Source organism: Cucurbita pepo, chromosome LG11 (assembly GCF_002806865.2).
Source record: "Cucurbita pepo subsp. pepo cultivar mu-cu-16 chromosome LG11, ASM280686v2, whole genome shotgun sequence".
In the NCBI taxonomy this organism is placed as follows: Eukaryota; Viridiplantae; Streptophyta; class Magnoliopsida; order Cucurbitales; family Cucurbitaceae; genus Cucurbita; species Cucurbita pepo.
This window is the reverse complement of record NC_036648.1, coordinates 611,578-635,140: the sequence shown is the minus strand read 5'-3', so window position 1 is coordinate 635,140 and position 23,563 is coordinate 611,578. Positions and strand designations below refer to the sequence as shown.

At 33.9% G+C, this 23,563-nt stretch overlaps 6 protein-coding genes and 1 non-coding gene across 11 annotated transcripts; 5 read left to right on the top strand and 2 right to left on the bottom strand.

Annotated features, from left to right (window-relative positions):
• Window positions 1-3,618: 3,618 nt before the first annotated feature.
• LOC111805836 lies at window positions 3,619-5,055 on the top strand. Its single transcript, XM_023691078.1, has 4 exons — window positions 3,619-4,025; window positions 4,474-4,563; window positions 4,658-4,715; window positions 4,799-5,055. Exons 1-4 carry the CDS (start codon window positions 3,687-3,689, stop codon window positions 4,816-4,818), a joined length of 507 nt encoding a protein of 168 aa, XP_023546846.1. The 5' UTR covers window positions 3,619-3,686; the 3' UTR covers window positions 4,819-5,055.
• A 906-nt stretch (window positions 5,056-5,961) lies between these two features.
• Window positions 5,962-7,907, top strand: LOC111805016 (U-box domain-containing protein 31-like). The gene has a single exon (XM_023689873.1). It carries the CDS (start codon window positions 6,507-6,509, stop codon window positions 7,830-7,832), a length of 1,326 nt encoding a protein of 441 aa, XP_023545641.1. The 5' UTR covers window positions 5,962-6,506; the 3' UTR covers window positions 7,833-7,907.
• An 859-nt stretch (window positions 7,908-8,766) lies between these two features.
• Window positions 8,767-10,764, top strand: LOC111805684 (V-type proton ATPase subunit G3). 2 transcript variants are annotated; one of them, XM_023690850.1, is made up of 4 exons: window positions 8,767-9,190; window positions 9,332-9,432; window positions 9,494-9,639; window positions 10,569-10,764. In XM_023690850.1, exons 1-3 carry the CDS (start codon window positions 9,103-9,105, stop codon window positions 9,629-9,631), a joined length of 327 nt encoding a protein of 108 aa, XP_023546618.1. In that variant the 5' UTR covers window positions 8,767-9,102; the 3' UTR covers window positions 9,632-9,639; window positions 10,569-10,764. The 2 variants fall into 2 exon arrangements, with proteins under 2 accessions (XP_023546618.1, XP_023546617.1); XM_023690849.1 differs by lacking the exon at window positions 10,569-10,764 and having other exon boundaries at window positions 8,769-9,190; window positions 9,494-9,793.
• LOC111805685 (phytosulfokines-like) lies at window positions 9,966-10,426 on the bottom strand. The gene is made up of 2 exons (XM_023690852.1): window positions 10,250-10,426; window positions 9,966-10,158 (listed from the first exon to the last, which is right to left on the bottom strand). Exons 1-2 carry the CDS (start codon window positions 10,355-10,357, stop codon window positions 10,036-10,038), a joined length of 231 nt encoding a protein of 76 aa, XP_023546620.1. The 5' UTR covers window positions 10,358-10,426; the 3' UTR covers window positions 9,966-10,035.
• Window positions 10,765-11,493: 729 nt separating the features above from the next.
• On the bottom strand, window positions 11,494-11,565 carry TRNAD-GUC. Its single transcript has one exon. It is a non-coding gene; the product is annotated as a tRNA-Asp (tRNA).
• A 114-nt stretch (window positions 11,566-11,679) lies between these two features.
• LOC111805378 (uncharacterized protein KIAA0930 homolog) lies at window positions 11,680-18,965 on the top strand. Of its 2 annotated transcripts, none has more exons than XM_023690442.1 (12): window positions 11,680-11,934; window positions 12,352-12,541; window positions 12,646-12,728; window positions 13,129-13,227; window positions 13,843-13,903; window positions 14,216-14,275; window positions 14,358-14,432; window positions 15,003-15,155; window positions 15,846-15,900; window positions 16,816-16,938; window positions 17,442-17,668; window positions 18,580-18,965. In XM_023690442.1, exons 1-12 carry the CDS (start codon window positions 11,903-11,905, stop codon window positions 18,601-18,603), a joined length of 1,182 nt encoding a protein of 393 aa, XP_023546210.1. In that variant the 5' UTR covers window positions 11,680-11,902; the 3' UTR covers window positions 18,604-18,965. The 2 variants fall into 2 exon arrangements, with proteins under 2 accessions (XP_023546210.1, XP_023546209.1); XM_023690441.1 differs by having other exon boundaries at window positions 12,646-12,731; window positions 13,132-13,227; window positions 18,580-18,960.
• Window positions 18,966-19,226: 261 nt separating this feature from the next.
• Window positions 19,227-22,259, top strand: LOC111805379 (bZIP transcription factor 2-like). 3 transcript variants are annotated; one of them, XM_023690445.1, is made up of 5 exons: window positions 19,227-19,643; window positions 19,713-19,771; window positions 20,238-20,285; window positions 21,253-21,316; window positions 21,527-21,617. In XM_023690445.1, exons 1-5 carry the CDS (start codon window positions 19,392-19,394, stop codon window positions 21,530-21,532), a joined length of 429 nt encoding a protein of 142 aa, XP_023546213.1. In that variant the 5' UTR covers window positions 19,227-19,391; the 3' UTR covers window positions 21,533-21,617. The 3 variants fall into 3 exon arrangements, with proteins under 3 accessions (XP_023546213.1, XP_023546211.1, XP_023546212.1); XM_023690443.1 differs by lacking the exons at window positions 20,238-20,285; window positions 21,253-21,316 and having other exon boundaries at window positions 21,527-22,259; XM_023690444.1 differs by lacking the exons at window positions 19,227-19,643; window positions 19,713-19,771; window positions 21,253-21,316 and having other exon boundaries at window positions 19,781-20,285; window positions 21,527-22,259.
• Window positions 22,260-23,563: the final 1,304 nt, after the last annotated feature.

Genomic DNA, 23,563 nt, shown 5'->3' with positions numbered 1-23,563 from the left:
GGTTTATTTTATTTAATTATGAAAATTACTTTTAAAAATCATTATTAAACAAACCATGACCCCTATTAGACCTATTTTGTACTTTATTTATTTTTAGATTTTTTTTTTTTTTTCTTTTTTACTAAATAGTTCAAAATTATTTCTTTGTAGATCTACTTCTAAACATATGCTCAATTTTAATTTGCGAAAGAAAAAATAAAAAACTTTTTTTTTTTTTTTCGCTTTAAAATCAAAGAGGAAGAGCCATGTTTGACTTTGACTTTGAAAAGGAATAATGATTGTTAATAATGATTTAATCCTCGAGATACTTTAGAGACCTGTCAGAGCAACAGTGTTCAGAATTATTGGTGATCCATTTGGTCCGGATTGGATTTTCCAACCAATTTAATTAAGACCATGCAATATACCCAAAATTTTATATATCAATTCAATAAATCCAACAAAATATTCAAATATAAGCTGAAAAAAAAAATCTAAAAAATGAACAAAAATTTGAAAACCTATAAAAGATTTTTGCTTCATGTCGACAGATCTCTGTACAATTCAATTGGGTTGATTTAAAAATAAAAAGAGAATACTCAAAATAACAACAATAATATATTATATATATTTTTAATTGGAATGACTACATCGGATTCAATGTCCTACACTCCACAATAGTGAGTTTGGTCCATTAATTTAATTTGTTTTGTTTCTGAAAATGGTCCATCAAGAAGTTGGGAGGGCAGGGAAATGGACCCTATCAAAGATATTCAAATGTACTACTATATCTCCTTTTATTTCCTCCCCAACAAAATTGCCAACATCTTCCTCTCTCTCTCTTTTTTTCTTTTTTTTTTTTTTCTTTTTTTTCTTTTTTCACACTCGTGCAATAATCATCGTTTTAAATAGTTTTTTCATTTCTTTTCTTTTTTTCATATCCAATTTGTACTCAGATTTAACCTATGAAATTAAATGCATGTTATATGGTTTCTATTTAATGAAAGTGAAAGCGAGTGACAGAGAATCAAAATTTAAACCAATCAATAACCAATAATTTAAACAGTCCATATTATTTAATATTTATTAAAGGGTCCTGGGGACTACTAGTACTAAATAAATAAAAAATTATATTCTTACTCTTTAAAGGATATATTCTCTGGTTGGTCAATTACAATGATTTTTAATTCAAAAATAAAATAAATTAATCTCCGACTCTAAACTACCACTGCATCATGCATGCAAGCCTCCTTATATAAAGAAAACGGCATTCAAAAAATATATTTTGTTTTAATTAAAAATAATAATAATTTATTTATTTTAGGTGTAAGAACTTTTCCATCCACATCTTCAATTAATATGCCAACTTCATATCGATGAGGGTGGGAAGATTATGAAAACGACCGGACGTCTATTTTTGTATTATAATTGTTATTTATATATAAAATTAAGAAGAAAAAAACAATAATATTTTTGTCATTTCTGATACTTTGAAATTGTAAATGCATTTAAATAATTTAATTTTTGTGTTAGAAAAAAAAAAAAAAAAAGGAGGAATACAATTATTGGAAGAGTGTGATGCATGGCCACCAAATGTGATCCATAAATATAATAGAGTGCAGTTTTGTCCTTTTTTTCATCGGAATATATCTTTGGAAGCCACCGTTTATATTACTAAATAACTTGTATTTATAATTTTCTTTAGTGATAAATGCGACATTTAATGACATGGCATAGTCTATGATATGAGACAACGATAGTTTCTTTATTATTGATAAAGACGTAAAATGGGTTGTCATCATATGGTTGATTTTTATTAAGATTTGATGATGACGACATGTTCGGTGGTTTAATCATATGATTTCCAACCATTTAACTTATTTATTTTACTATGGGTAATAACTTATATAAATACACAATCTATCTTCACCTCAAATCTCTTGCCCACAAAGTTAAGGTGGTTGAGTCAATAATCTAATTTGTAATAATTCGTATTCAACAAAAATTTTATATATTCAAAATTACTTTATTACTTTATTTTTACTCTTTTTACTTGATGTGTTAATGTATTTATTTTTTATTATAAACTTACTATTATCTCCCATGTGCCTGTACATATAGGGAGGAAAATAGTAAATTTACATTTTATGTCTACGTTTGGTTTGGTGGTGAATTTTAATCTTAAATTTTTAATTTCTTCGGTTAAATCTTAAACTTAAATTTATGGTAAATGAAGCCAAATTAAAAAAGTTTAGAAAAATATGTATGAATGAGAATTAGAAATGGTTATGTAAGCCATCCGTAAGAATCATGAAAGAAAATTATTACATGTACCAATAAAGTGATTGAGTAATGTTTATTTATCATGCAATCTCGAATTTATAATTTATAGCTATTTATGATATTATTAATTCATTTCCGAGATGATTAAAATGTTTTTAATTATTGAATTGTTTTTTAAAACAAAAGAAAAAATATTGAAAACTATTTACTAAAAATAGTCCAATAATTTTTTTTAAATAATAATAATAATAATAATAATAATAATAAACAGAGTTGCGTCCTCTTTAAAATCTCCGTATCCATCCTATGATTCTAGTGTTCGCTCGGATTGGGTAAAATTGTATGGACAAATATACACAGCGGATTTGACTATTCGGACAATTTCCAATTTTGTCTTCAATTTTTTACTTTTAATATATTTTCTTTTTATTTTATAAAAGCAATGGTTAAAATTTAATAACAAAAATTATATTAATTAACATATTTGAATACATTTTTAAAGAAAAATTAATTTGGTCCAAATGATAAAAAAGGAAAAAAAAAAATCTTTTTAGGGTTGTTAGATATATTTTTAAATGATTAAATCTGCTATGAATGTTTTCGTAAAATTAAATATTTATATCAAGTAAGTGATAGTTTTGAAGAGTAGAGAGAAGGCAAGCTTTGAATTACGGAAAATTTACGTATATACAGCTAATAAACAAGCATTTAATCTTATTGTTACCTACTTTATTACCTTTTTAATCCTACAAACATGTTTTTCAATTTCATCCTCAATCATTGCACCCAAACCAAACCAAAAGTTTTTTTATAAAAAAAAGTATTCAACTTTTTAGCCACCTATATGAATATAATATTTAATATCCGAAGAAAACCCCTCAATAATACATTAAGGGAAAAACCATTTCTAACTAGACTATCTTGTATAAAGTTACGGTCCTAAAAATGCATGAAATTTATGGGTTCATAAGAGACAAAAGGTGTGATTTATTGGAAATTTTAATTTGTAATTCAAAATGTATCATTCAACTTTCTTGGAACAACTTCAAATATCATTAAAGTCTTCTAAAAAGGAGCATATATTTGAGGCATAATATTTAGTCTTGGCTACATTTAAATAAATGGGGAATAAATAGATTATATATATAAAACGATACACGTGTATGTGTTTTAATCTGGCATGGAAATTGAATAGTTGGGATTGGAAGGGGGAAAAGAAAAGGAGGGAGAGAGGAAAATAATTTGGGGAAGGGACAATGTTTATTAATACTTTGGGGCCGCCTTCCATTTACCTATCCAGGTGGGTCGCGTCTCCCAATCATTAACCCCCAAATACCTTACTCTATAAAGCTAACCAAACCCACCCTCTAATTTTGTAATCTAACAACCTCCGTTTCAATGCTCAGTTGTCTTCCTCTCTCAGAATGAGTCATTTTTCGGGTTCCCATTGTAACAACACTGCCTGTGAATCGGGGTGGACAATGTATTTGGAGGAGTCGTTTCAGACGGAGGGGAGGTTCCGGCCGAGTGCCGTGGATTACGGCGGCAGAGGGAAGGAGGAGGAAGAAGGGGATTTGTCCATGATTTCGGATGCGTCGTCGGGGCCGAGGGATGGGTATTCTGAGGAGAATTGCCAGTCAGTAGGGCGCAATGCGGGGAAAGCCGCGGCGGCCAAAAGTAAGAGGAAAGAGGAAATGGGGCGGCGGAACAAACATTCTTGCCTTGATGACACTGCAAGCTCCCCTGTTTTTGGGCTTTCCAAGGTCGGTTTGCTTCTTCCTCATATCTCTTATTCACATTAAAATTTTATAATTAAATCAATTTAGATTGAATTTTGTTTTTAAATTTTGAATGTATAACTTTCTAAAATTCACGTTGATATAATATAAGAAAAAAAAAGCACTAAAACCAAGAGTTGATAAGGACTTCTCATTAATGTAAAGAGTTAGTAGTATTAATATAGTGGCATAAAATAAAATCCACTGAATTTAGGCATAAATTGTTTTTTTTTTTTTTTTTTTTTTTTTTTTTTTTTTTTTTTTTTTTTTTTTTTTGCTTAAAAAAAAAGTGTCATATCATAGGAACAAAATAAATTATGAATGTACTAAGAATTTAGAATTGTGAATGATATAAAAAAAATAAATGTAAGATGTTAGTTGTCGCTGTCAATAATTTGTTGTCAGTCACGTTTTTTGGTTGTGTTGTTTACAGACGAGAGAGACGAATCCATATAGAAATGAAGGTTTGGTGGAGAATGTAAAAGAATTCTCACAAACCCATTCTCGAAAACAACATGGGAAGGTAAAAAAAAAAAAAGAAAAAAAACACTTCATCCCAATCTTTCAATTTTCAAACTAAAAACTAAACAAACAAAAAAAAAATCTGTGTATTGCAGAAACCGACGAGCTTTTTTCAGTCTTCCTCTGCCAAAAAGACGACCAAAAATGTCTCAGGTAAAAAAAAAAAAAAAAAAAAAAAAAAAANCTCTGTTTGTGTACGTTTAAGGCTCCAAATTTACCGTCGTTTGTGTGTGCAGGTGATTTTCAGGAACAGTAGAAGGAGGAGGACGACGGGAATAAGTAAATGAAAATGATAGAGACACGAGGATCATGGATTATTATGATTATTGTTATTATTATTATTATTATTATTTTGTTCCCTGGCTTTCTTGTCAATGTGGGCAGTTGATTGGAAAGAGTTGAATTATTTGGGAAGTTATTGTGTTATTGTTGTTTTCACCTTTTGGAAGATGTGTAAATTACAAAGATATGAGCGAGAATTTGTCACTATTTATTTATTGCCTTTTTCTTTTAAATACTAATAATATTAAGTTGTGGTTATTTGGGCAGCATTGTCTCTCTCCAAAGCCCACCATGAATTGAAGCCCAAAAGTAAAAGGCTGAATAGGCCCATACAAGAATTGAAGTGGGCTCTTAAAGCAAAAGCAAAGCCCATGCACACGTGTCGCTGGAACGAGTTGAAAGTATATACTAAATTAATAAAACATATAAAAATAATGAATGAAAAGGAGATGAGATTTGTGTTGTGAAGGGGGAATGGGAAGGGGAAGAGGTGGGCCCACCAGAGCGTGGCTTTGTAAAGAGTGCCAGCTCAGCAGGTTTGACTGGTACTGAGATCTAGAAGACCGGTTTTGTTTTTTTTTGTTTAAATTTATATGTGCCTCGTTTTGGCAAATCCAAAATCCCGCTCTTCTCCCTTCGCTTTATTTATTTATTTTTATTTTTTCTACCAACCCCTCCGAAGACCGTGCCCCTTCCCTTCACTTCCCTTCCCTTCCCTTCCCTTCCCTCATTTATACTTTTCTTCCTCTTTTGGAGCTTCAATTTGAGGTAATTACATAAATTCAGGCTTTTTAAATGTACTTTTAAAGGGGGGATTTAATTCAAGTTTCATGTACAAAGGATTTGACCAGAATAATTGAGGGACAGATTTGTGGAGTCGTGTGAATTGTGGGAATGAATTAAAGCCTTTCATTAGTCAATAATAATAATAATAATAATAATAATAATAATAATAATAATAATAATAATAATAATAATAATAATAATCCAAAGACGACCCTACCACAAAGTTTCTTGGACTAATAATTTGCTTTAGCTTTTGCTTTTGGTGCTGCAGAGAGAAGAGAAGACCGAAGTGCACGTGCGGTGCACGGTCCGTCATCTTGTTGTGCAGTAAAACAGGGTGTTATTATAACCGGTAATATCCATTTTCTTCTTCCTTCCTTTCCTCCGCTGTGTTGGATGAAATGTGGGTCATCATTTTCTGATCTCCACTTTCATTATTTCCCCCTTTTTGAGAGCTTCAAGAGGAAGCTTTGGAATTGGGGAACCAAAAATGTGGTCGCCTTCATCTTTGCTTTGGTGATGATGGTGGTGGTGGTGGTGGATAGTGTAAAGATGAAGAAGGAGATAATACCCTTTTGACCACACAACAAAAGAAAAGAAAAGGAAAAAGAAAAGCAAAGAAAAGCAACAAAGTGAGCAACCATTGCTGCCTGTGATTGTCAATGAGAGCGACAGTGTAGCGTAGGAACCCCCCCCCAAAGCATCGCTACCCTCTCCCTCTCTCTCTCTCTCTCTCTGTTTTTTCTTCCTCGCTTTTTCCTACTTTTCCTTCGCACACGTTCCTCTGCTCTCCCTTCTTCAACTTTCCTCTGTTTATATACCATTTTAATCACATTCAGATTCATCTTCAGTTTTCACAACACACAGTTTTCTAAAATGCCCATCTACCACCCCTCCATTTGTACACAACGGGATCCCAAGCTCCTCGTCGGCTGCGGTGCACACATTCTAGATCTCCAAACTGTGGTCAAAGATGGCATTCTTGGCGGTGCCCAGAAATTGGATCTCAAGGAGATGATTGAAGAGCTGGAGTCGTCCATAGAGGTCCCATCGGTGTTCATTTGTCCAATCTCGCTCGAGCCCATGCAAGATCCAGTCACCCTCTGCTCCGGGCAGACCTACGAGCGGTCCAACATTCTCAAATGGTTCTCTTTAGGCCACTTGACTTGTCCCACAACAATGCAAGAGCTTTGGGACGATTCCGTCACACCGAATCGGACCCTTCACCAGCTGATTCACACCTGGTTTTCGCAGAAGTACTTGGCATTGAAGAAGAGATCAGAGGACGTGCAGGGGAGAGTTTTAGAGCTCTTGGATTCGTTGAAGAAGGTCAAGGGCCAAGCTAGGGTTCAGTCCCTTAAGGATCTCCGACATGTCGTCACCGCCCATTCCTCCGCCAAGAAGATGGTGGTCGACAACGGCGGTGTTGCTCTAATCTCCTCTCTTTTGGGTTCTTTCACTTCCCACGCAGTTGGGTCGGAAGGCGTGGGGATTCTCGTCAATTTGGATCTGAATTCAGAGTTGAAGAAGAATCTGATTCAACCCACCAGAATATCCCTAATTGCAGATATTTTAAACGAAGGGTCCATCGAAACCAAGATTAATTGCACCAAATTCATCAAGATGTTGACGGAGGGCGATGCTTCAACAATAGAGAACGTTTCGAGTTTAAGTCTCCTCGTCGGATTGTTGAGAATGGTAAAGGATCAAAGACATCCAAACGGAGTAACCGCCGCACTCACTTTACTCCGAACGCTTTGTTCAAACGAATCAATCAGAAAGCAACTCGTTGGCATCGGTGCCGTCGCGAAACTCGGTGGCGCTCTCTCCGGCTTAAACGCCGAAAGCTTGGAGTCAGCGCTTTATATTCTCGACGTTTTATCGTCCCTTCCAGAGGGGAGATTAGCGTTGAAGAATTGTGAAGATACAGTTAGAAATTTGGTGAAATTGTTAATGAAAGTATCGGAGATTTGTACAAGATTTGCGCTATCGATTTTGTGGGCGGTGTTCAAGCTAGCGCCGGAGGAATGTTCGGTGCTCGCGGTGGAGGCGGGATTAGCGGCAAAATTGCTGCTTGTGATCCAAAGTGGGTTCAATCCAGAACTGAAACAGAGATCTGCAGAGCTATTGAAATTGTGTAGTCTAAATTACCCAGATTCTATCTTCATTTCTAAATGTAAGCTTACGAGAACTATACAATAATAAAACATAGCTTCTCAAAATTGTCCATAAACCACCTTTTGTTTCATTTATAAAAAATATTATGCACCATTGAAATAGCCTTATGAATGAACGCGATAAGCAGGGTTTGATGACCGGAATATTCTATCCCGGCGACCATACTTTTTTTTTTTTTTCTTCTTCTTTTTTTGTGGTCAAAGAATCCTGAAATACAGCCAAGCTTTGACCGAGAAAGAGGAAAGTGTTAGAAAAGCAGGACAAAGACTCGGATAAAATTGTATTTTTAATGCAAACATTTTTACTTTTCAAAAAGTAAAATTTTCTACCTTTAATTTTGATACCGAGTTGTTTGAAAAACTCTGCCCATTTAAAATAAACCCAGACTGAGCCTGCGGCCTCAGAGGGCTCTGTTTAAAAAGAGATTTAATAATTTGAAACAAATGAGAAATAGAATAATAATGGGTTTGAAAAGTGAATTTTATTATTGTTTACTGTGCGTTTGACCATCCAGTGTTTGGCACGTGGGAATGCGTCGTCGACTCCGAGGATGTAAACGTGTATTGTAATTTGTAATTTGTATTTTGTATTTTGGTTTCCTTTTTAGCAGCACGGAGTTTGGGGAAATTAATAAATTAAATTTAACGATTGCATGATGTTATAATTACAGTCACGTGCAGAGCAAGTGCAGATGGAGGGAGGTTGGGTAATTATCAGACACGAGTACGTTACTCGTGACCCACCCAAATGCCACCTTCCCCAACTTTACCTTCTCACAAATCATGTGTTCTTTCTACCAAATCCATCATCTTTTTCCTTTTTTTTTTCTTTTTTTTATTTACCACAATTAATATATTCCTCTCTGATTTTATTTTTATTCTAAAAAAATCTGCTCAATAGAATCTCCGCCAGCTCAATGCGTGGGCAAGTGTGCTTTTTTTTTTTCAATTAAAAAAAAAAAAAAAAAAAGAGTTATTTTCAATGTAAGTCCTCCAATTATCTTGGACTCTTTATTGTCTAATCCATTAAAAATGTAGGGTAAGGGTATTTTTGAGATAAATAGTTGATGTTGAGAGTATTTTTTATAATTTAATCGAAAATAAAAATAAAAATTCGCCGGAATTTGGGTGGATTAAGGTTTGTATAGACCGATTCTGAAACTAAAGCCCTTAAAGCATGGAGGATTTTGTGAGTTATTTTTGGAAAGTGATGGATGATATGAACATTGAGTATCTAATATGAATCCCTTTGGAGGCCATCTCGATCGAAACCAATATCATTAGAGACAGCAATAATGGAGTCATTCCGAGGACAAGGTGGCATTCAAATGCTATTATCTGCAGAACAAGATGCCCAGCAAGTCATATCCACCGCTAGAAACAGTATACTCTTCTACTTCTATAATCATTTCACAAATTCCTTTGGATAACACTTTTTTTTTTTTTTTTTTTTTTTTTTTTTTTTTTTTTTTTTTTTTTTTTTTTTTTTTTTNTTTTTTTTTTTTTTTTTTTTTGGTGTGGCAGAGAAGATGGCCAGACTGAAACAAGCTAAAGATGAAGCTGAAAGGGAAGTGGCCCAATATCGTGCCCACATGGAGGCTCAATATCAGAACAAACTCTCTGAGGTAATTTTTAATCTTAATCTTGTTTCAAAAACAATTTGATTTTAAATTATTATAACCGCAGACAAATTCTGGGTCCTATATGCAACGGCTGGAAGATGAAACCAAGGTTAAGATCCAGAATTTGAAAGAATCATCCGAACGAGTTTCAAAGGATGTTGTTCATATGCTTCTCCAATATGTTGCCTCTCCCAGAATTTAGAACAACGGGTAATTCGTAAACAATTTTATTTTAAATTAAAATTGCTTCGTTTATTTTAATTATAAATTTATTCAAAATGTAATTTCTTTATTGTGATCATTCAACCATTATCTGTCACCACACGTTTGGATGGTATGAAAGTAATTCAATGTGTTTCTCTTAGTCTCTACTCTAATAATTCCGTGTCACTTTATTTTATTTTGACGAAATTCAATGAAGTTCAACCTACGTTACGATTACTAATCTTAACCGATTCCATTTCCTAACTAATTCTTGTTACGGAAGCTGTGGGGACAGCCAACTGAATCGAATCAGCAGTCAGTTTGTTTGTAAATCGAACAGAAAAGGATTTTCCTTAATTATTATAATTATTTAATGAGAGAAAATGTAAAAAGATAAGTAATTCATGGCTTAGTGTCGCCGGAATAGATGTAATCAGTATGAGCCTCTAAGGTTCTTCTGATCAGGCAGTCGTCTTTCTCCCGTCCCTCGCATGGCCCGTCTTTACGAACCTCTTCAGCAACGACCTAGGAGGGATACGTGAATTAACCATCAAATTTAATTTAACAATATATAATCAATCCGAAATTAAAACGGAGATATGAAACTTTATGTTACCGGATTGGCGATTACGGCAGAAGTGGCAGTGAGAGTAGCGATGGGACGAGCCTCGGAGGACATTGTAAGCAGTGCTGCAATGGTGAAGAGAGCCGCGAGCTTCGACATTTTCGTGGTTACAATGGAGACGACGGGAGGATTCTAATTGGAGCTTTTGAACACACAATTGAATAGAAACGGATGAAACGGGGGATTTATGGAGATGACGCCCTACACGCTAATTATGGTTGTTTTGTTTTTTCCTTTTTTTTGGAGTGTTTATATTACATAATTAATATGTTATTGTTTTGGCATTCAATGTTTTTATTGTGGTTGTTAGTTGGAGGTTGATAATTGAGGGTGGAATCTATAAAAGTAAGCATGCAACATTGGGAACTGGAAAGAAGCGAAGAAGCAAGCAACCTTGTCGACAAGGAATTGGATTGGCCGGCACACACACAGCAATCCCTTTCATTTTATAAAAATTTGTAGAATTAAAATTGTATTCATATGTGGAAGAAGTAATGCAGCCCATGGTTTTCTTCTTCCACGTTTTTATGTTTGTTTTGTTTTGGATTTAACCTATTCAATACGCCACTGATCTAACATTTATGTCTTTCTTTTCATTTTGAGATAGAGGTAATTGAGAGTGTCCGAACCCCAAAAAACGTTCTATTTCATTGTATCAACTCATTTCTAGAAACTTCATCTACATTCATTTCACGTGCTTCAATGCCACCAACCTAATTTTGTGATTAAATTTTTTATTCACATTTTTAAATAATTATTTTAAGAGGAGATCAACGTCTAAATCTAAACAATTCACAATTAAAAGAAGAATGTGTGAATTTTTTTTTATTTTTTTATTATGAGAATTGAAATAAAAACTTACTCAACATTGATATTATAAATTGAATTTTATTATTCATTTTTTGAAATAGGGTTAATTTTGCTATGATTTGTGGTTAATAATACACTTTACCTCAACGACCATGTTGTTAACAGAGTTTAAATTAAAATATTTATTTTTTAAAACAGAATCATATTTTATATTTATTAAAAAATATATATACTATATTTTACATTAAGTTTTCTTCGTTAAGATTGAGAAAGAAAAAAAAAACATTCGCAGTTTTTGGGGGTATCGAACCGGAGTCGCTCGGGTGTCAGACCAAAAAAGCCTAGCCACTATTCTACAACAGGATTGATGCAAGAACGCTACAATAAACAATTAATTACTTTTGTTTCCAAAAAAATAAAAAGATCGCCGTTGCCGGGGATCGAACCCGGGTCACCCGCGTGACAGGCGGGAATACTTACCACTATACTACAACGACTTCGTTGAAATGGAGGTGCATGTTAGAATAATTATAATTTCTTAAAGCTGTTGGCGGGTATCGAACCCGGGTCACCCGGCAATTTCAGAAAATTTCTATTGGAAGTAACGATGCATTTTTTGCTATAGCATCCGACTCCAACGCACCGCATTTCCCAGAAAAGAAACCGCGCCACCTGGTCAGTAAATTCCTCCTGGGCTTGATCGTCTCCCTTCCCTTCTACTGCAAAAACTCTCTCAGAACTAAGATTCCAGAACTTGAGCTTATTTATAAAACCGATTTTCCTTTAGTTTATACATTATTTTTCATCTTGAGAAAGCAGAAGCTTCCGGGAGAAATGCTCGGAGATGGAGAAGAAACTCCTTGCAGGTGCGACTGATATCCTACCTTCTCTTTAACTAGGGACTTTTGAACCTCGTTTCTTAGTTGCTCCACTGGTATATTCGGTTTCTTGACTTCAAATTCTTGTTTCCGATCATTAAATCGGGCTGCATCAATCGGTTCTTAGCAAACTCGCTGATCATCTTGATTTTCATACATTTGCATTCTTCGAGACTGCAGCGATTAATTATATTTTGCTTGATGTTGTCATAAATCGCGATCGATGTCTAGATGCACAAGTTATTGTTATTGGATAAATTGATAATTGTTATGTTTCGGCTACTTCAACTATCCCGCTTCATCCATTAGTGCTTAAGCTTTGCTTGAAGTTGGATAAAAGCACAAGCATACGAAATTAATGAGTTTTTCGTGTTTATTTTTGTAATTTGGTTGTTAAATTTGTAGATATGAATTGCTGAACATGGTTAAGAAGCACTCCAACTTAATAGGACAAACTGAGGTTGATGAGCAAGATGCTTCGGATGTAGAAATGGATCCTCGTTTTTGGCACGATGTAATGGATTTGTATTTTATTCGTGGTAAGGAATCAAGGGGGCGACAAGACGACGATCTCGTATTTTTTATTAGAAAAGTGGTACAATTTTGCTATTGTCTTCTGCTTTCCTTGGTCGCAGAGCCTTTAATTTATTTAGTGCGGTATGAAAGTTCTAATACACTTTCTGACTTATGTTTTGAAAGAAATCTCAAGGATATGGGAACGATGATGATAATGGAGGCACCTCACCTTATTTTGTTCGCAGGTGGGCATCTAAGGTACACAACCTCCATTCTAGGCAGTGATGTTTTATGCATTTAATGAATTTATTTTTCTTTGCCAATGTTATCACATTTTCTAGAAGTGATTGGTGTTTTGAGCACCTTTATCGTGTAAATATCTTATGTGTGCTGTTATTTGTACAAATTAAACTCTTACCTAAATATTGTATTATGACAATAGAATGAGAGTGCCTTGTTTTCCTTGGTTGTTTCTGTTCATGCTATATGTTTTTCTATTATTAATATTGTTGCCAATACTTGCTATAAATCAGACTTAGCAGGTCTTCATTTACAGTGTTTATACTATACCAAGTAGAGCACGGTAATTTGTGGTATGATATCTCTAGGCTATCAAGATAACAAGCTGTTTTTTTTTTTTTTTTTTTTTTTTTTTTTTTTTTTTTTTNTGGTTGGAGATGCTTCAGTAGATGTTGATTGGAGGCGCTCATTTTATTTGAACTTGATTGCTCACAGTTCATTTACTGTGACTGTGGCAATTTGCAGGTATGGACTTTTTATGTGCTCTCTTTATTTTCTTAATAGACTTGTCTGATTTTCTTGAACACATTGCCTGCATATGTCTTGAGAGGTTTGAATAGTATGATTGTGGGCATATTATTTTTTATTACCATGCTAATCACATGTTCTGGGAGGATTGCTTGTTTTGCATAATTCTTATATGTTCTAATTATGAACTGAGAAGAAAAATTCTCTGCAGTATTCAACCTTTTTTCTGTTACCTGGTCAAGTCTTTTTGTGACTTTCACTAGTGTCATCTTTATACACTATATCATCTTATAAGAATGGGATCAAATTATTTTGGTTTAGAATAAATTTGTTAGGGATGCAATGCATATTCTTGTAATGACTAATGTTTCATGTTTTTGCCTATTTTTCTTCCACAAACTTTATAAAATCCACCTTTTTGGAGTGTAACATCATCTTTTAATATCCTTTGTGAAAATGACCAACACAAACAGAATCCGTTTAGTTAAATACTATTTGGTGTATGATGTAGTTATTGAGGTTTATTTCCTTATTCCTCTTCCATGAAGCTTCATCAATATTGATTTGTTGTTCTGTTTATTGATCTTTTCTCTTATTTCATTCCTTCTTCAGTCATCTGGTTCTTCGAAATCATCAAGCTGGACATACTACATCATTGTCTCCTATATATAAGGTATCTTCATGTGTACTCTTATTTAGTTGTTGGATTAATGTTTTGTCTAGAACTCATGCCCGGAAGGTCACATACTTTTGATGTTGGTGTAATAACAAATATACCTTGGCTATGTATTATGACGACATTTAGTACTTTGGTTTTCACCTTCTTTTATGACTATAATGATCCTTTGATAAAAACCATGGATTTTTGCTGCAAGAAGTAATTTGATTTTCTGGTCATTCAACTGTGGTTTCATGCAGTCTTGCCCTTTAATAAATTTTATTTTCATCATTTATATTTTTCTGTTCGGTTTGGGGCTCTCTGAAGGTTGTAAAGACTGTATATGCATCTCCTAGCCGTGTCAATTTTCATTTGGATTCTAAAAAGGTAAAGTATTTGTTGTCCAGAAAGATTCTCTATCATGCTATACTATCAATGTCAATTTGACTTTATCATAAATTATATTCAGGAAGTGGAGACAACACCTGCATATCCAGATATTTGTTTTGCAGTTGATGACTTTGACTCCACCTTTGATGCAGTGGTAATGTTCGTAATGAATCTCATCACTAGTTTGTTTGTTTGTCTGTTTTTCTTTTTACTCAATAAATATGCAAGTAATTGGTTGTTGGAATTAAGTTTTCATGATCTATGCATAAGCATTTGCTGACTCTGTTTTAACTGTGCTAAAATTTATATGTATATTTTTTTTATCCATGAAGTTCAATGTCAGAGTGTACACGCCTCGACTAACCTCACACGATATTCCCCCAACCCTACTACATTTGGTTGCCTAGGAAATTTGTAGGATAATCTTAAATAGGTGGCCACTATGACTTGAACCTATTCTCACCACGCCATTTACTATTGACCTTGATCCTAATTGACTAGTAGGCCATATATGATAGTTTTTTATGTTTTTTCTTTCTTTCTGAATAAGGCATTTGTTTCCTTTAATGTAAACACACGCTGAATCATTGAACCAGAATTGAATGTTAACTTTTGGAAAAAATTTAAACATATGTAATCATGCACAATCTTTTGGTCAGTCATACTACTTATACACTTAAGGTACCATTGCATTTGTTGAAATTTCAGTGTTCTTATTATTCAGGTCTTAACAGAGACTGACCATTGCTATTGTGTACTTCTCAATGCACATGGTGGTGCAGCTTTTCCCGGAAAGGAGAATGCAGAAAATTGCAATTCTAGTAATCTTATGGCCTCATGTACGGATTCTGATCCTCAAAGTATGAAGGATTCCAAGGTTTGCGTTGCTTCACTTTCCAGCTGTCTTGCTACTATTATTTACTTGTTGTCAAGAGCTACTGAATTGTCCAAGCATTGCGGATCATGTGAATCTCACTTGTAAAATTATAAATAAAACTTTCATGTTAATGTAAAAAACATCATGTTGCCCTACTTCATGCTTGTTTATGTTGAGTTGCTTGAGCTAAGCCATTAGTGAAATTGTAATTCAAACCAAGAGGCATATGGTAGAGCCATAAAGGACTATATTTATAGAGTTTATTGATAGGACTAGTACTTGGAGGGTCTTCCTTCATCTTCTCTCTTTAAGAAATTTCATCTGCTTTCTTCTTCTCTCTTATAATTTGGATAGCTTTATAGATGTTTTTACTTGAATGATTGTAGAGCTTTTCTTATTGTTATCCCTGACATATTTTCTCAAGGGGGTGCTAGCTACACTGTATGGACTATATGGATGATGGGGAATACTTATTATTAGTAACCCATCTTGCAGAAAAGGGAGTTCTCGTTAAATATTCTAAATTTAGTTTCCCTTGGAAGTCAATTTTTTCCTTTTCAATGATCTGTAAATGCATTTTTTAAGCAAGCGGAAGATTTAAACTTTGCGAAATATGAGTATTGACATGATCCATGAGATCCCCTCATGAGTATTGGATAATGGATACTCACATCGTTCTAAATGCTGCAGATTACTCTTTTCTCTGGATTTGTCAGCTACCAAATGGTTCGAGATGCATATGACGGTATATATATCTAGAATATCTTTTTTTCTTCAATGTGGCATAACATTTATCATACTGAGTTTTCCATTCTTATTCAATGCGGAAGAACTTTACTTCGTTCAAATTATCCAGCCTATTTGTTGATATGGGTTGTTGCATCAAATCATTGTTTCCCAGTATGATATAGGATGTATGACGTAAGTAACTAATGCCTTATTGATTCTCTGAGCTAATAGTGGATGTTTTGTCCGTTAGTTTGAATAGCACAGACCTTTTCTACTAATTCTAGAGTTTAAGCTAGCCTTCCACTTGATACCTTTTTCTTTAATATTTATTAATCAAATATCGAAGTTTCTCTATACAATCTATCTGCAACTCTTTTCTTCAACCACTTTGATGGACATATCCCATTAAGAGAAACTAGAGGACTCTTCAATGTGCTCTTTTGTCCTTAGAAATTGAAAGAAGGCTGTGATGCAATTTTTCCTTTTCATTTTCCATCTTGTTCTCTTATCATCATAAGGTAGACTTCATTTATGTGACGTTTCTGCTGAATTGTTTATGATTAGTATTGACTAAGAGAGAAATTCCTGATAAACAGTATTAGATTTAATGTGGTTTTCACACTTGGTGGATAAATGCGTGGCTTGTTATCCCCTTAGAGATAACTTTGTTGAATCGATTGATATCGATCATATATAAAAAATATGTATATATATTTTATTGTAGTGATATTTTACTATTGCTATGTGGTGGCTGGATCATAGTTCAATAGTAGTATACTCCCGTCTATGCATATGGTTTGTATCTTACGGAAGCCTTTTGCAGAAGCGATTTTTATAGTTTGCTTTTCCAAAGTTTATTTTTATCAGAGAGACTAGGTGGTAAGAGATTAAGTTTCTCACTGTCTTTCTTCTCTCTTGCACTTATTGACAGCTGGCAAGTCTAGATTTGGCAGCCTTCTCTCTCTTGGTCATGCTTCTGGCAAAACAGACAAAATTTACATGAAGGGACCTGGAGGACGTGGGGAAGTTGAAGTTGCTGTTTCTGGTGTTGCAGGTAGGTTAGGAAATAATCTTTTCAATGTTATCAAGCCTTTTATTCTTCTAATTGAGTAATAGTACACAATATTTTCCTTAACTATAGCAATTAAAGATAAATTATCTTTGCACCTTTTGTTAGTCCCAACACCCCCCTGGCTCTTCCTCCATTAGAAGGGACGGATACCATTATGATGTTATGAGGCATTTTTTATTCTTCTCCTTGTTTTTAGTTTGTCAAAAAAATCTTGTTTTGAACCAAATGATCCCCAAAAGTTATCCTCGTAGGAAGCTTATCTTACTGGAAAGTCTTAATTTATTACGATTGTAGTAACATAACATTTGTAGTATCAGTTTTGGTAAGCGGGGTGAGAGAATGAGCATTGGATTATTTGAAGATTTATTGCAGTTTAAGTTATTTTATTGGGTGAATAATATTATGCCATTCCTCTTTTCATATGGGTGATAGTTAATTTCATCTGTCTAATTATTGTCTTATATGTGTTTGTATTATAATATCAGATCAAAGCCTGCAGGATTCTGGGCCCTTTTCACCCGTAGTATCAAAGAGAGGATTTGGGATTGGCACCATAGTTAGAAAAGCAGCATCTGTAGCAACTGTTGCTGCAAAACAAGCTTATGCAGCTGCTAGTAGCACTAGTTCTGATGACGAGATGATACCTCTCAAGTGTTGCTTGATGTCCATTTCGTTGCCCTGGGAATACATCGCACACGATCTTTTGTTCAAGGTAAGTTCATTATTAACCATCGTAACTTCGCATTATCCATATTTCACCACATTTGATCTCAGGAGGTGGGTTGTGGATGTCAGACTTGGGAATTAGATTGGTATTGATTCTTTAGGATTGGTCTGGTAATATTTATGTTTCTTCTTATCTCTTATTTCTCATATTCTTTTTTCTGTTAAAATGTCTTTGATAATAAGAGAGAGGTTTTGATCCTGGGATGTGGTTTATAGATGTCAAAATTGGGATTGAGATTGAGATTGGTATTGATTTTGTAGGATTGTTCTGATAATATTTATTTTTCTTCTTTCTTGTATATTTCTCCTCTTTTTAAAAAAAAAAATTGTTTTTAAAGAAACAAAAATACATTTATCAGAAAAAGTAATGAAACAATAATTTCACCAATATTTTGGAAAATTAGAAATAAGAAACTAATTTTTTCCCCATAATTTATATAATATGTAGAAGCGTTGATACCATGAAAAAAAAAGGTGGAAAATTGTTTTTTCTTCTTGTTGAGAATGAAAACTAGTTATTTTATCTCTTTGAGACTAGAATACTTCTCTGTATACAAAATAAGCTCATTACTAAATTATTAGCATATTCGATACTGATTAGGCACAAAAGAAAACTATGGAAGGGAGGAAGTTGAGGAACAGCATAATTGGGAATGAATCCTGAATAAATGATTTCATCACCAAAATAAATCTTAGGTTTTTTGGCCGAAAGTATGCATCTTAAGTTTTAGTAGTACGTGAAAAATACCCACATTGGCATATCAGATGTAGGGTGCTGCAATTTATTTATTTATTATTATTATTATTATTATTATTATTGGTTTACTCCTTGCACTTTTGGTTATGGAATTACCTATTCTGTAATAATGATCACTAACTTCTAGAGTCATCAACCAGGGAAGTCCGCCAGTGAACTTGTGAGCATCATAGGTTTCCGTCACTGAGATATAAACTGAAGTGGAACTCACCTTTGGAAGGCTCCAAAGTTTCAGGGAGGTACTCCTTGTACGCACACAACATGAAAGAACTATTTGTAAAATTTGATTGTATTTGGATTATTGTTGTTATTTGCATAGTTTTGTGTCGGGTAATAGAGAGGAATCTTGCTGAAGAGATCTTGTGGAATTTAACTGTGTAGCAAGCGCTTGATTCAATTCATAATCACCTACTTAGCAGCAGGCGCAATTTCTTTTCTTTCTTTTTTTTTTTTAGTCAAAGACAATAGGAGGTTAGAGATTTCAATTCCTGATGGGTAATTTAAACGAAGTTCAAGCTATCTTTCATTTGAGTTGTTCCCAAATATTATGTTCAACAGATGGATGGAAAGCACTTTGCATTGCTTCTCCGTTGGAGTTATTCTGTAATTTGTATTTATATCTTTTACCAATGGGGGGCTGGACAACTATCATCTTGTGTATAAAATGATCTTTCATTTCCTGGAATTTTTTTTGTTTTAATTGTTAGATTTTTACAGACTTAACACGCTTCCCTTCCCGGCTTTGAAGTCTCAACTATTTTCAAAATTTTATTACTCTTTCCCTTCTTGGAACTTGTGTTCATTCTCATTCGTTTCTAATCTTATAGCTTTAGTTTGATCAAGATTAATATACTTAATTAGCAAGTTTTTAGAGCTTGTTATGGACACGGAGGCTTGAGTTGCCATATTCTTGAAGGTCCTATCTTTATTTTCTGGCTTGAGCCTCTAACGCATGAGCAATCTATGCTTAACAAAGCTATTCATAGATTCCAAGTATGAACAGCGCTTTAGTGAGTATCTTACCCACTTTTCTGTCGCATCTAAGATTGGAAATACTTGTGCAATAAAAAGTTGTATTTGCATTGAGATACGCGTTAAAAGTAAGCAGATTTGGCAGTATTACATTGGGGTTACAAAAGTAACTTGCAAAGGGGTACCTGATGACGACATCTCAAGTTCCTGGCGGCATGGGCGTCTAGTTAAGGTAAAAATGCAGTGTAAAACATTGGCTTCTAAGTTGTAATACCATGTTAATTTTCTTCACTTCGTACAGGTAAAAAGTTCAATTTATAGGGGAGAGGTGCAGAACTTGCATGTTAGCCTCCATTACCGGTAAACCTGACCCCTTCGCTTATGCTAAAGGCTAAAACTAATTGTTAATTAGGAAAGACAACCGTAGGAACATTTGCTGTAAATTTATTATGGAATCTTCTCTACTTGAGATTTGGTGTTGTGCATGCCATGTCTTGAACTATGGGCGAAGCTCCGGATCAAGTGAAACCCCAACTGTGCTTTTCATGGTTGGGTTAAAAAAGCTGCCCTCTTCGATCTAATAAATAGGATTAAAGAACATACTTTTTAGTATATAATTAGCTCTCGTAGGCTGGATATATGTGTTCTAGGGTTATAACCATAGCCAATGTCTAGTATGTGGTGCTCGTGTATCTCGAGTAAATATATCACTAAAATGTTAGACAGACATTGTTGAACTCAGGTTGAAATCAAAATGTTAGACAGACTTTTTAACATGTTATGAACTCAGTTTGAAATCCTTTGACTTCCCTCCCATCCTTTGTAGGCAAAATACACCTTGTTGGTCTCCACACTGGCGGGATCAAGTAAATAGGTTAGCCTTCTTTAGATTTGAAGCTATAATATAATTCTTCAAGTCTCTCATTAGACAAACTTGTGGGTACTGGTTAATGAGAGCGGGGTGAAAATCAGAACAAGAAAAAGAACAAACCCTTAAACGCAAAGGTAAAAAGAAAAAGAAAAAGAAAAAGGACTATGGTCTGCACTTTTGTACAATGGGTGTTGCCCATAGTATTCCAAAACCATGCTGATGAAGCTTGGGGTATTGTCTTTCCTTTTTTAGGCTAATTTTTTTATTCATTCATCCAACTGTTCATCCGTTGGCTTACACTGTGTTGCAGCAAAGGCATGAGCTCAACCATACACCATGCCATTCTCCCTTCAACTTTTTAACCTTCATGACTTCTCCATCCCGCCCTGTCGTTTTTTGCTTGACTCTTCATGACTAAGCTAAACCACAATCTCATATTCCCCAACTACTTTCTTCTCTCTCTCTCTCTCTCTCTCTCTCTCCTGCCCGTCTAAAAGTTTAAAGCAACATTTCTGGTTCAGCACCTTGCCACCGCTGCACAACTCCCCATAAAAGATAAATTTTCTTTTCTTTTCTTTTTTTTTTTTTGTCTGAGAAAACTACTGCTATTATGTAGCAGGAAGCATAGTTTGCCACATTACCATGTCTTTTATTATGTGGGTCTTTGCATAACTTTTAAGTGCTAATGGCATAGCTAAAAATGAATAGGAGTAGTAGTAGAAGAGCATTGGTAATGCTTCTGTTGTCTGCCCGATGTTCCTTAAAGCACCTTTCTAATTTTGTTTCCGAAACTACTCTTAGCTCTGTTCATATAAATGGTTTGAGTTATAGGGTTTGTGTTGCCAAATTAATACTGTTCTTCACGTCTGTAATAATTTTTTTTAAAAAATTAGTTAGTTTCTTGAATATATATGTTCATAAAGAAATAATAATCCAAAAGAACTGAAATTAGTGATATGTCCATTCGTAGGAAACAAATCTTCATGATACCTGGTATCATCATAGGGGAAACAAAACTGTCTAAAGAAAACAACGTAAGTTTGTTGGGTTTGTATTAATTGATTTTATTGTTTCCTCATTCTTCTTTAATTTTCTCTTATATATATATATATAAGGGGGGATGTATTATTAAAAAGAAAAAAGAAAACTTGAAAGAAATCACAAAATTAACATACATTTTTCTCATGAAACAAATCACGTGTTATTTTACAATAAAAGTTGTTTTTTTTTTCTTTCGTGGGCAGGTTTAGCTCACTCCTCCAAGGTTCATGCCTTATTGGGTCCCATGTGTCTCTCCCATTTCTTCCATAAATACCCAACACTTCCTCTTCCTTCATCCCCTTTGTTCTCTCTCTCACAGTTTAGTTTCGTTTACATGTCAATCCTGAATATGGAGGAAGAAGTTGGGTTTCAAGGCGAGGTACCTGAGAATCATGAGGAGTTCACTGCCACTGAAATCCAAGAGCTTTTGTCACTCTTTCTAGTCAACGACGGGCCTCCAAGTTCCGGTTCCGATTCACAGGGTTCGATGCCGACCTCGGCAGCTTGTTCAACCAATGACGACGAGAGGAAGCTGCGTCGGATGATATCAAATCGGGAGTCAGCCCGGCGGTCACGGTGTAGGAAAAAGAGGCATTTGGAAGATCTGACTAATGAGGTGAACCGGTTGATGATCCAGAACCGGGAATTGAAGGATCAGCTCGGCCGGATTCTCAGCCGCCGCCATATGGTTCTGAGAGAAAATGATTGGTTGTGGATGGAGTCCGTGGGTCTTCGGGCCAGACTTTCGGATCTTTGCCGGATCTTTGCCGTCATGCAATAACCGTCAAAGAAGCTTACGTAAAAGTTAAAAAGGAAAAAGTATAAAAAAAAAAAAATTACTACAGCCCAAAACGCCTTGTATCATACGCATTGGAAGTGAAGAAAATATTAATGCTCTTTTTCTTTCTTTGAATAAAGGCAGCTCCCTTGAAAAATATTAAAAATAAATTGTTTTCTTTTTCTTCAATTTTACTTTGGTCTCCGAAACAAAGGTAGCTTGGTAAATTAAGAAGATTATTTAATGGTGTTTTTAACCGCTGATTCCGTTTGTCAATACATTTTATTCTTTCTAATTGACTAATTTTCTTCATAAATTGACAGAGAACAACATATAAGGATGTTCTTGACCAATTAGGAGGGTTCATAGTATTATTAAATATTATCAAAAACCAATAATTCTTTGATACAAAAAGTATAAAAAGTAAATAAAAAGGAAGGGATTTTGAAATGTTGTTGGAGGTATCTTTTGGGCGATGCGTGCACATGAATCACTGAAACCCATGCTCTTGCCTGCAAAATGCATCTCAATAAAAATTCTATTTTGACCACTTTTTTTTTTTTATAAATATATATAATAATAACAAAAAACCAAACCTTTTTACGTTAAAAACTCTCTGACATCAATGAACTGAACCCTTTTTCAAAAATTAAATAATTAGCAAGTTGCTTGTTTGGTGCCAGTCCTTTTGTAGTTCTTTAAGTATTACAATTTACAACTTATTAGAAAAATATTTAAAAAGTCTGTAAATTTCTGTCTGTTAGTTAGAAATAAAAAATTCGAACAACAAATTTACTCGCTAAGAATTGGAACAAAAATGATGCTAGAAGTTGTTTGAATTAAGAATAAAAAAAAATTGTTTATTAAGAAGACTGAGAATTAAATTAGGAATTGTTTATCATATAATCAAATACTCATTTCATACTAATTAAAATGCATTACTAAGTAATGTGTCAATGCAAAATTTTAATTAAAATAATATTATCTCTATTTAAAGTTTTATTTGAATCTAAAATAATAGCTAATTGAAACAATTTTAGGTTGACTAATAAATATTTATAAAATTTTCATAGGAGCAAATACATACATATAAAATATAGTTATATTTTATTATTGAGATATTTATAGGAATAATTTGATTTTTTATATAAAGAATAATTACTAACGGTAATAAAATCACATATAGAAAAAATTTCAAAATAATTTTCTACTCACTATGTTTTAGAGTTTTAATAAATCGATAGAAAAAAAAAAACAAATGAGATAGAACGAACTTCTGTCTCTTTCGGCGAAGGAGCTGGTGTGGTGTGGTGTGGTCCATCACTGGATGAAAATTTCCCCTTTTATTTGCCTTTTTTATGTAGGTAACAAAAATAGATTCAAAGGAGATTTACTTTTTATTCTATCTTTTTTTCCTTCAATTTTGTAAAATAACAAAGAGGACCTTGTCCATACTACGATC

Bases quoted from the DNA above. Each gene is read 5' to 3' on its own strand.
- LOC111805685 (XM_023690852.1), bottom strand. From the start codon at position 10,357: ATGTCGAAGCTCGCGGCTCTCTTCACCATTGCAGCACTGCTTACAATG. The intron at 10,159-10,249 runs GTAACATAAAGT...TATCCCTCCTAG, and splicing joins CTGCCGTAATCGCCAATCCG to GTCGTTGCTGAAGAGGTTCG.
- LOC111805836 (XM_023691078.1), top strand. From the start codon at position 3,687: ATGAGTCATTTTTCGGGTTCCCATTGTAACAACACTGCCTGTGAATCG. The intron at 4,026-4,473 runs GTCGGTTTGCTT...TGTTGTTTACAG, and splicing joins CTGTTTTTGGGCTTTCCAAG to ACGAGAGAGACGAATCCATA. The intron at 4,716-4,798 runs GTAAAAAAAAAA...TTGTGTGTGCAG, and splicing joins GACGACCAAAAATGTCTCAG to GTGATTTTCAGGAACAGTAG.
- LOC111805016 (XM_023689873.1), top strand. From the start codon at position 6,507: ATGCCCATCTACCACCCCTCCATTTGTACACAACGGGATCCCAAGCTC.
- LOC111805684 (XM_023690850.1), top strand. From the start codon at position 9,103: ATGGAGTCATTCCGAGGACAAGGTGGCATTCAAATGCTATTATCTGCA. The intron at 9,191-9,331 runs GTATACTCTTCT...TTGGTGTGGCAG, and splicing joins CATATCCACCGCTAGAAACA to AGAAGATGGCCAGACTGAAA. The intron at 9,433-9,493 runs GTAATTTTTAAT...TTATAACCGCAG, and splicing joins ATCAGAACAAACTCTCTGAG to ACAAATTCTGGGTCCTATAT.